Genomic DNA, 11,734 nt, shown 5'->3' with positions numbered 1-11,734 from the left:
GGTTAGTTCACATCAAAGCCTCATTAATAGACTATTATTACTCCTGTCTTCACAAAGTAGGAAACTGAGGTACGGAAATGCTTGCCCTACCACAAGTAGCTAGTCAGTGATTGGGGCCCAGGTTCCTGAGGCTGAGCTCCCCATCTGCTCAGCCCACGACCTCCCTTGATTATAAGAAGACCCACAGTCTTCCTGTTGCCAGTTTTACTGCAGCCTTCCAAGAAGGCCAAAATGAACAGAGGACACCATTGCTGCATGGAACACACAGGAAATATTTTATTAACTTCCAAATGATGAAAGGGCAGAGTAAGACAATTCAATAGTAATCCATGATTCTCCTCAGAGAGCCCACCCTGGCATTCATGGCGCCCCAGTCGTGGTAGCGCCTGTATTCCCTGGGCCTCAGCAGGTACTGCCGCCCCCGGTAGTTGGGCATCTCGTAGAGGACCCAGTAGCCCTCTATCACGTGGAAGGAGTGGAAGTCACTGAAGTGGAAGCGGTCCTGCAGGTGGGGGCAGTCGTCTGTGATCTCCACCATCTGGCCTCTGTAGTCCTCTCGCTCGTAGATCCTGATTCTGTGAGAGCTGGACTGTGCGTCCAAGGAACAGTAAAGAAGAGGATGTCAGAAAACCTGACCTAAGTTTGCCAATCCAGCACATGCTGCCTGGGAGGGGAGTGTTGTGCCCTATTTTTTCTATGCTGAAAGTGACTAAATTTAAAAAGGTAAATAGTGGCTGTCAATGCCATGTAAGTCACAGATTGGTGGAAATCCTGCGAAAGTTCGAGTTACACAACCTATTTTCTTTCAGGCTCTGGTATATATATATACTAACTTGAGTATTTCTAATTTACATTTCGATTGTTATTCCCCTTCCCGGTTTCCGGGTCAACATCCCCCTAACCCCGCCTTCTCCCCTTCTATATGGGCTTCCCCTCCCTATCCCCCCCTCTACCACCCTCCCCCCAACAATCAAGTTCACTAGGTGTTCAGTCTTGGCAGGACCAAGGGCTTTCCCTTCCACTGGTGCTCTTACTAGGCTATTCATTGCTATCAGGCCTTGTTTTTAAACCTGGGGCTCAAGGTCATCTCAAAATTTAGGTCTAAAGGGAGATGTGGTGAATGCCTGTAGTCTTAGCCCTTAGGAGGCAGGGGTAAGAAAAATTTCACGTGTCAGAGTTGGAGGCCAGTCTACAATACATAGGAAGTTTGGGTGCATCCCGAGAAGCCATGTAAACACCAGCAAACAAAATGTAAATAAATGAACTAAAGAATGAAGTTCAACTCTCAGCTCTAATGTATTCTGACAAATCACGTTTGTAAAACCAAAAAAAGAAGTCAAATATTCTCAAGAGGCCTGTGCAGATCAAGAGGGTAAAATGTTTATAGCAATGGACGTTGGAGCTGCCTGTCCTGCCCACTCTGTTAGCTTGATCTCCTTCACTTCCTGTCCTTTCCTAGAAGTCTGCTCCAGTGTCCTCTTCCACCACTGGAAGTCCTCTGTGGGAAGGATTCTCCAAAGCAACAGTTTGAGGAGAGAGCAGCTGCTGGAAAAGTCCCATCCTCCGTGCATCCAAAGTATTGTAGCTTCCAGAACTTGAGTATGCAGCCAAGATGTGACCTTTACAGAGGCTGGCACACCAGGACTCACCAAAAGTTAAATAATGGCTGGCGATGCCACGTAAGTCACGGGTTGGTGGAAATCCTGCGAAAGTTCGAGTCACACAAACCCCTCTAACTATCCTTTCTTTTTCTTTAAGGCCTGCTAACCATTTCTGTTATATAGGAAAACTGAAAAGCAGTTCTCACAGCCTGTTACAGGTACATTTAGGAGCTTTCGAATTTCAAAGGCTTGTGCCATTTTTCCTAATCCTAGAGAAACCCCTCAAAGAACGTGTCAGGCACCCTATCCCTCAGCTCAAAGTAGGGTTATGATCAGGGCAAGAATGAGAATGAGGGCCAGGGGGCCCTAGGATGGGACTCACGTGGGGGATGAGGTGGCAGGAGCGGACAGAGTCGCTGAAACCCATCCACTGCTGGTAGTCAGGGTACTCCCCGCGACGAAGGAAATACTGGCAGCCTGTGAAGTTGGGCTGCTCATAGAGCATCCAGCAGCCACTGTCCACGCGCACAGAGTTGCAGCGGCTGAAGTAGGGCTGCAGGTTGGAGTGGTCTGTGCTGCACTCATAGTGGCGGCCCTGGAAGCCTCGGTCCTCATAGAAGGTGATCTGTAAGGCAAGGCAGGGGTCAGAGGCCTGATGTGGTCTGGACCCAGGAGTAAGTCCCTCCCCACGTTCTGGGCGCCCTAGGCTCACCTTTCCCATGGCTGGTGTTTGCGGATGGGATGGTGCTGTTGGTTGTGTAGGGCTGGGAGCAGGGTCTATATATATAGCAGGAGGTCTGCTGCGTTGGCAGGAACAGCACAAAAGGGGCCCGCGGTGGGACAGGGCACGTTTTCTCTCTCTTTTCTATATAATGACTGTGGGGGAGGTGTGGGTTATTGTATGTTTTCTCTTAGACTTTCCAGAGCTTTCGAATGGATGACGAATCACTGACCTGGTTAAAAGGGTCACTTGATGCAGCCTGGGTCTTTAAATGATGCCTATCTGGGAAATTGAAATTAAGTAAAGATGCTTAACTAGTCAACCTTTGTAGTTAAGTTGTTTATAATTCCCAAACTAAGAGACTTTGAATAACAGTGCATGATGACGATGGGATCTGCTGACCCATGGAGCTTGAGGCTTTTAGGCTGCTGAACTGCTGCAATCATGGAAGGCAGGGATGGCTGTACCTTCGCCTAATTGTGCTCCAAGTGGCATGAGAATCAGATAAGTAATGGGTGGGGGGCAACAGAGGTGAACTGCCAGGAAGCTCTGATGCAACAGGAGCTCAGCTTTGCTCCCTGAAGCTGAGACCCTACCAGGAATTTCTTGATGCATGTGAACAACGCGCAGATACGTTTGAAATCTCGGGTTTACAGCATGTCTTTTCTGCTGTTTCAGGGGAGCAAGGACTGCTTGTACAGTGGTTTAGGCTCTGTCTCCTAGGCTGGTCTCTTCTCCCTACCCCACAGTCACCCCCATCATCCTGACCACCCCTGGGTGCTCCAACCACACTGTGCTATTGTGGCATTTCAGGCAGAAAACAGTATGGGGACTGTTGTGACCCTGTGGGTTGTTTGGTAGTCTCTGGGCCTCTGTCCATTTGCACCTCCAATATATTCTCTTTCTCAGTTCCCAAGTCATGGCAACCCTTAACGTTGAGTCACTGCAGAGTGTGCACAGGGGAAGGGTAGCAAACCACTGTTCTCTAAGTACTCCCTGTGCTTAATCCATATTCAGTGTTAGCTTAACATTAACCAATGCCACTCAGAGTGCTGTTGGAGGAAGCAGTTTCCTCTCAATTAAACAGACCATCTCATGTGTTTTCTATACCGTCTTACTAGAAAATAGTGTTTTACCTACTAAAATTACATCTTAAGAAGAAATACATCAAGCCCCTTTGTAGACTCCTAATACTCTTCATAATTAAAATACATTGTCCATTTATTGCAGTATGTAATGAAATTATTACCTATGTGTGTATATATTTCCTGGGACAGATAGAAATTTATTCATAAGACGGAAAAGTCTATGGAGAAAGAAGAGTAGCAGGTCTAATGACCTATGGTCTGAAAACGTCTCAAAAAAGTATGTCATTACAGTGTAACAAGGACAGTAAGAACGAGGGAGACATGGGCAGAAAGGGTCTGAGCAGTAAGTGATGGAGAAAGAGCCCCAGACGCAGCCTAGACTGCTGGCAAAGAGATAAGCCCAGGGAATGTCTGCAGATGCATGGTCTGTTCTGGATGCTGACTTCAGTTCGAACACCTTTGTTAACGATTTCTAAATAGTTCTCTGTAGCCATTGTTTGACTATGAATTAAGGGCTTACTGGTTTGCTTATTTTAGAGTGCACGTGGTTATGGTGCTGCTACAACTTCCACTCCCCTGCCAACTTTCTAACTACAGAGCTTTGTGCTAAGCAGAATCCTTTTGAAATAAATTCTTCCAAGAGACTGAAAGCAAATAGTGTATTGGAGGTTGAGTGTCAGGGCCTCTTACAAGTTAAGCTGTTGCTCCTGGCTAAGCTACAGCCGCAGCCCTTAACAATTAGAAAAGATGGGGAAAGAACCTTCCTTTCCTGTAGGACTAAAAGAAGATAATATGTATGACATTCAGCAAAACTCCTAGCAGAAATACAATGTATTATTTTCCTTTCTTCTCCCTAAGATTTCTAAAGAATTTGAGCCCTTAAGCCTTTGGTCCACCATGGCTTTTGTTTGTTTGTGGGGGCAGTGGCAGTGGGCATCAGCCCTTTAGATGACAATACAGGATGGAATAAGTGGTTGAATTACTGTCAGATAAAGGATGTGTTTCTACGTATGTTCCTGGAAAGTAAATATGAAAAATGTAAAGAACAAGGATTTCCAAATACTTTCTTCTCAAGGCTTGAAAAATAATTTCCCAAGGTGATTTGGCAACATGTATTTCTAATTAAAAATATTCCTCTTATTAGAACCCTTGGGTAATTTTGTGGAAGATATTTATTTCCTCCAATGATACAATAATGAGTCTCCCAAAATATTTTATTCTGAGAATAAGATATATAAGGCAACACATTAAATTTCTGTTTTAAATTACATATTTTACCAAAATTATATAATTGGTTATAATTATATAATTAGCTCCTTCATAGGCAGCAATAGTTTCTTAATCCTAACCACAGTAAAATACTAAGGCTCTTAAGGGAGACATAGAAATGAATGCAAAAATATTATTAGTATGGATATTAATTTATCTGGAGAAGGAAAGGTAACTATTGATCACAAATGTCTTCCGATAAAGATCTATAATTTGATTTTGTATTTAGTATGACAATTGTTCTCTTTCATTTCATTTATAGCATTTTTATCTATGACAGAAAACAGTGTAAGGCAATTCCATTCAAAATAAGTTTGACATGGCAGCCGTGTCATGCAGACTGTGAAACACACATACAGAAATTTCCTCATCAGTTATATGCTAAATATATGCTAAACTAAAAGCCTTTCCAACTTTAAAACAATAGACAAAAATAAAGAGAAAGAGAGGAGACTACTCTCTGTACACATTCCTAACTCTAAAGGAAAATGCCTAGTGCCATCTGAGCCCCGTGTGCACAGGGACCTAGGAGCAGTAGGGGCAGGGCCCTTCTGGTTGCTTCCCTCACTGAGAGCTGAAAGCCAGCCCCGAGGAGCGACTTCAGGCCCAAGACCAGAGGTGAGACTAACTTTTCTGCTCCAAGTGACCTGCCTGGCAGATTCAGGACACACTAACACTAAGGCAGAATTCCTCTGGGATCAGGCACTCTGGTTTCTAGCTGGCACCCGAACCTCACTGATCCGGGCCCACAGCTCCCTGCTCCCAAACCCCATGAGAGAGAGAGGTGATCACCCAGAAGTGTGGGCAATCCTGAGACTGCAGGGCAGGAGCAACTGCCACTTCTGCCCACCTTTGCCCACAAGTAAACAGCTAGAGGCCCTTAAAGAAGAAACACAAAAATCCCTTAAAGAACTACTGGAAAAAAACAGACAGGAGAAGGAAATGAACAAAACCATCCAGGAGTTGAAAATGGAAATAGAAACAATAAAGAAAGCACAAAGGAAGACAACCCTGGAGACAGAAAACCTAGGGAAGAGATCAAGAGTCATAGATGTGAGTACCACCAACAGAATACAAGAGATAGAAGAGAACAAAAGATTCCACAGAAAACATTGACACAACTGTCAAAGATAATGTAAAACGGAAAAGGCTCCCAGCTCAAAACATACAGGAAATCCAGGACACAATGAGAAGATCAAACCTAAGGATAATAGGTATAGAAGAGAATGAAGACTCCCAACTCAAAGGGCCAGTAAGTATCGTCAACAAAATCATAGAAGAAAACTTCTCTAAGCTAAAGAAAGAGATGCCCATAAACATACAAGAAGCCTACAGAACTCCAAATAGACTGGACCAGAAAAGAAACTCATCCCATCACATAATAGTCAAAACAGCAAATGCAAAAAACAAAGAAAGAATATTAAAAGCAGTAAGGGGGAAAGGTAAAGTAACATAAAAAGGAAGGCCTATAAGAATTACACCGAACTTCTCACCAGAAACTATGAAGGCCAGAAGATCCTGGACTGATGTCATACAGACCCTAAGAGAACACAAATGCCAGCCCAGATTACTGTATCCAGCAAAACTCTCAATTAACATAGATGGAGAAACCAAGATATTCCATGACAAAAAAAATTACACAATATCTTTCTACAAATCCAGCCCTACAAAGGATAATAAATGGCAAAGCCCAACCCAGGAGGCAAGCTTCACCCTAGAAAAAGCAAGAAACTAATCTTTTTGCAACTAAACAAAGAGAAGAGAAGCACAAAAACACAATATCACCTTCAAATACGAAAATAACAGGAAGGAACAATCACTATTCCTTAATATCTCTCAACATCAATGGACTCAACTCCCCAATAAAGAGACACAGATTAATAAACTGGATATGTAATGAGGACCCAGAATTTCACTGCCTATGGGCAACATACCTCAGACAGACTCGACCTCAGAGTAAAAGGCTGAAAAACCACTTTACAATCAAATGGTCTGAAGAAGCAAGCTGGAGTAGCCATTCTAATAGTGAATAAAATTGACTTTCAACCAAAAGTCACCAAAAAAGATAAGGAAAGACACTTTTATTCATCAAAGGAAAAATCCACCAAGATGAACTCTCAATCCTAAATATCTATGCTCCAAATACAAGGGAATCTACATACATAAAAGAAACCTTACTAAGCTCAAAGCACACATTGCACCTCACACAATCATAGTAGGAGATTTCAACACCCCACTCTCATCAATGGACAGATCATGGAAACAGACATTAAACAGAGACATAGACAGACTAAGAGAAGTCATGAGCCAAATGGACTTAACAGATATTTATAGAACATTCTATCCTAAAACAAAAGGATATACCTTCTTCTCACCACCTCATGGTACTTTCTCCAAAATTGACCATATAATCAGTCATAAAAACAGTCCTCAACAGATACAGAAAGATAGAAATAATTCATGCATCCTATCATACCACTACGGGCTAAAGCTGGTCTTCAAAAGCAATAAGGAAAGGACACCCATATATACATGGAAGTTGAACAATGATACTACTCAATGATAACCTGGTCAAGGAAGAAATAAAGAAAGAAATTAAAGACTTCTTAGAACTTAATGAAAATTAAGGTACAACATAACCAAATTTATGGGACACAATGAAAGCTGTGCCTGCAGAAAGAAACAGGAGACAGCATATATCAGGAGCTTGACAGCACACCTAAAAGCTTTAGAACAAAAAGAAACAAATACACCCAGGAGGAGTAGAAGGCAGGAAATATTCAAACTCAGGGCTGAAATCAACCAAGTAGAAACAAAAAGGACTATACAAAGAATCAACAGAATCAAAAGTTGATTCTTTGAGAAAATCAACAAGATAGATAAACCCTTATCCAGTCTAACTAGAGGGCACAGAGAGTATGTCCAAATGAACAAAATCAGAAGTGAAAAGGGAGACATAACAAGAGAATCAGAGGAACTTCAAAAAAACCATCAGATCCTACAAAATAGCCTATGTTCAACAAATCTTGAATATCTGGAGGAAAAGGACAATTTTCTAGACAAATATTAGGTACCAAAGTTAAATCAGGAACATATAAGCCATTTAAACAACCCCATAACTCCTAAAGAAATAGAAGCAGTCACTAAAAGTCTACCAACCAAAAAGAGCCCAGGTCCAGATGGGTTCAGTGCAAACTTCTATCAGACCTTCATAGAAGACCTTATACCAATACTGTCCAAAATATTCTACAAAATTGAAACAGACGGAGCACTGCCGAATTCCTTCTTTGAAGCAACAATTACTCTTATACCTAAACTGCACATGGACCCAACACAGAAAGAGAACTTCAGACCAATTTCCCTTATGAATATTGTTGCAAAAATACTCAACAAAACTCTTGCAAACCGAATCCAAGAACACATCAAAATAATCATCCATCATGATCAAGTAGGTTTCATCCCAAGTATGTAGGGATGGTTTAATATACAGAAAACCATCAACATAATCCACTATATAAACAAACTGAAAGATAAAAACCACATGATCATTTCGATAGATGCTGAGAAAGCATTTGACAAAATTTAACACCCCTTCATGATAAAAGTTCTGAAAGAACAGGAATTCAAGGCCCATACCTAAACACAGTAAAAGCCATATACAGCGAACTGGTAGCTAATATTAAACTAAATGGAGAAAAACTTGAAGCAATCCCACTAAAATCAGGGACTAGACAAGGCTGCCCATTCTCTCCCTACTTATTCAATATAGTAATAGAAGTCCTAGCCAGAGCAATCAGACAACAAAAGGAGGTCAAACAGATAAAGATTGGAAAGGGAGAAGTCAAAATAATTATTATTTGCAGATGACATGATAGTATATTTAACTGACCCCAAAAATTCCACCAGAGAACTACTAAACCTGATAAACAACTTCAGCAAAGTGGCTAGGTATAAAATTATCTCAAACAAATCAGTAGCCTTCCTGTACACAAAAGATAAACAAGCTGAGAAAGAAATTAGGGAAATGACACCCTTCATAATAGTCCCAAATAATATAAAATACCTCAGTGTGACTTTAACCAAGCAAGTGAAAGGTCTATATGATAAGAACTCAAGTCTCTGTAGAAAGTAATTGAAGATCTCAGAAGATGGAAAAATCTCCCATGCTCATGGATTGGCAAGATTAATATAGTAAAAATGACAATTTTACCAAAAGCAATCTACAGATTCAATGTAATCCCCATCAAAATTCCAATCCATTTCTTCATAGAGTTAGAAAGAACAATGTGCAAATTCATCTGGAATAACAAAAAACCCAGGATAGCTAAAACTATCCTCAACAATAAAAGGACTTCAGGGGGAAATCAGCATCCCTGAACTCAAGCAGCATTACAGAGCAATAGTGATAAAAACTGTATGGTATTGGTACAGACACAGGCAGAAAGACCAGTGGTATAGAATTGAAGAACCAGAAATGAACCCACGCACCTATGGTCACTTGATTTTTGACAAAGAAGCCAAATCATCCAATAGAAAAAAGATAGCATTTTCAGCAAATGGTGTTGGCTCATGCATGTCAGCATGTAGAAGAGTGCAAATCAATCCATTCTTATCACCATGTACAAAGCTTAAGTCCATGTGGATCAAGGATCTACACATCAAACTAATAGAAGAAAATGTGTGGAAGAATCTCAAACACATGAACAGACACTGGAGAAAATTCCTGATCAAAACAGCAATGGCTTATTCTCTAAGATCAAGAATCGACAAATGGGATATCATAAAGCTACAAAGCTTCTGTAAGGCAAAGGACACTGTCATTAGGACAAAACCGCAACCAAAAGATTGGGAAAAGGTTTTCACCAATCCTACAACTGATAGAGGGCTTATATCCAAAATATACAAACAACTCATGAATTTAGACTGCAGAGAGACAAATAACCTTATTAAAAAATGTGGTTCAGAGCTAAACAAAGAATTCATAGCTGAGGAATATTGAATGACTGAGAAGCCACTAAAGAAATGTTGAACATGTTTAGTAATAAGGGAAATGCAAATCAAAACAAACCTGAGATTCCACCTCACAACAGTCAGAATGGCTAAGATTAAGAACTTCGGCGACAGCAGATGCTGGGGAGAATGTGGAGAAAGAGGAATCTTCGTCCATTGTTGGTGGGATTGCAGACTGATACAACCATTCTGGAAATCAGTCTGGAGATTCCTCAGAAAATTGGACATCGCACTACCTGAGGACCCTGCTATACCTCTCTTGGGCATATACCCAAAAGGTGCCCCAACATATAACAAAGACACATAGCAGCCTTATTTATAATAGCCAGAAGCTGGAAAAAACCCAGATGCCCTTCAACACAGGAATGGATACAGAAAATGTGATATATCTACACAATGGAGTATTACTCAGCTATCAAAAACAGTGACTTCATGAAATTCATAGGCAAATGGAATGAACTAAAAATATCATCCTGAGTGAGGTAACCTAATCACAGAAAAACACACATGGTATGCACTCATTGATAAGTGGATATTATCCTAAATGCTGGAATTACTCAAGATGTACAGACCACATGAAACTCAAGAAATTTAACCAAAATGTGGACGCTTCACTCTTTCTTTAAAAGGGGAACAAGAATACCCATAGGAGGGGATAGGGAGGCAAAGTTTAGAACAGAGACTGAAGGATTGGCCATTCAGAGCCTACCCCACATATGGCCCAAACATATACAGCCACCAAACTAGATAAGATAAATGAAGCTAAGACGTGCAGACTGACAGGAACTAGATGTAGATTTCTCTTGAGAGACACAGTCCAAATATGGAAAAGACATAGGTGAATGCCAGCAGCAAACCACTGAACAGAGACGGGACCCCAGTTGAAGGAATCAGAGAAAGGGCTGAAAGAGCTGAAGGGGCTTGAGACACCATATGAACAACAATGCCAACCAACCAGAGCTTCCAGGGACTAAGTCACCACCCAAAGATTATATACATGAACTGACCCTGGGCTCCAAATTCATAGGTAGCAATGAATAGCCTAGTAGGTGCACTTCCCAGTGGAAGGGAAAGCCCTTGGTCCTGCCAAGGTTGGACCCCCAATGAACAGGATTATTGGGGCGAGGGCATTAATGTGGGGTGAAAATGGGAGGGGAACACACATAGAAGGGGAAGGGGAAGGGTTAGGGGAATGTTGGCCTGCAAACTGGGAAAGGGAATAACATTTGAGATGTAAATAAGAAATAACCAATTTAATAAACATGAAAGAAAAAATAAAAAATAAAGAGCATGCATATCATAAGATACATATTTGAGGGTATCTAAATTTAAATTTCTTCTGGAATAATACATACACTTTCAGGCAAATGAATTCTAACTATAAATGTGAGAATTAAAAATGAATATTTATTTAAATCTAAGATGATTATATTTAACTAAAATTTATTAAATTTTTTTATATTTTAAATATCTACTATGAAATAATTCGATGCCACCAAAATAAAAAAAGAAGAAAGTTAAAAAATAACTCTGAATAAGCTTGTTTTTATTTGTTACAGGAAAATATTAGTCATTATATCTGCCATTACCAAGTAGTTTACTATTGTATTGACTAAAATAAATCGATTAGGGCCTAAAGAAATAAAATATAAGCAAACAAATACCGCACAGAATTCATGACTCATGTCCTGTTCTCCGGGTCTTCCTGCTGTTCTCATTCATGTGCTCGTCATCCTTTTAGCAAAATATGCTAAGAAAATCTAAGACTATTATGCCTGCAGGAAATGTTTGTGAATGACTTTATAAATCAATACTAAGTTAAATCAAGCTTCTCAAAACAAATAACAACAGCAATAAACAAAACTCTTGGCTTTTTTTTCCTAAGGGAGGGGGAAGAACACTGAATAGAGTTGACCCTCATATCTTAAAAACATCAGATTTTCATTTACTATATGAATATCAGCATAAAATATCATCTAGTAAAATGAAATATATTCCAAAATAAAATTTTAAAGGTCACTAAAGTGCTGTAACAATATTTGTGG

The 11,734-nt window shown here is 40.5% G+C and overlaps 1 protein-coding gene across 1 annotated transcript; it reads right to left on the bottom strand.

The window, feature by feature from the left end:
* Positions 1-252: 252 nt before the first annotated feature.
* Crygf (crystallin, gamma F) lies at positions 253-2,417 on the bottom strand. Its single transcript, NM_001109557.1, has 3 exons — positions 2,314-2,417; positions 1,984-2,226; positions 253-589 (listed from the first exon to the last, which is right to left on the bottom strand). Exons 1-3 carry the CDS (start codon positions 2,320-2,322, stop codon positions 317-319), a joined length of 525 nt encoding a protein of 174 aa, NP_001103027.1. The 5' UTR covers positions 2,323-2,417; the 3' UTR covers positions 253-316.
* Between the last annotated feature and the right edge of the window lie 9,317 nt (positions 2,418-11,734).

Source organism: Rattus norvegicus, chromosome 9, assembly GCF_021556685.1.
Source record: "Rattus norvegicus strain SHRSP/BbbUtx chromosome 9, alternate assembly SHRSP_T2T, whole genome shotgun sequence".
Classification (NCBI taxonomy): Eukaryota; Metazoa; Chordata; class Mammalia; order Rodentia; family Muridae; genus Rattus; species Rattus norvegicus.
The sequence above is the reverse complement of the archived record's forward strand: the minus strand, read 5'-3'. Positions and strand labels throughout refer to the sequence as shown.

What these genes read in the sequence shown, in the direction of transcription:
- Crygf (NM_001109557.1), bottom strand. An exon ending in CCTGCCACCTCATCCCCCAC is followed by an intron (nt 590 to 1,983) that starts GTGAGTCCCATC and finishes TTGGACGCACAG; the next exon opens with TCCAGCTCTCACAGAATCAG.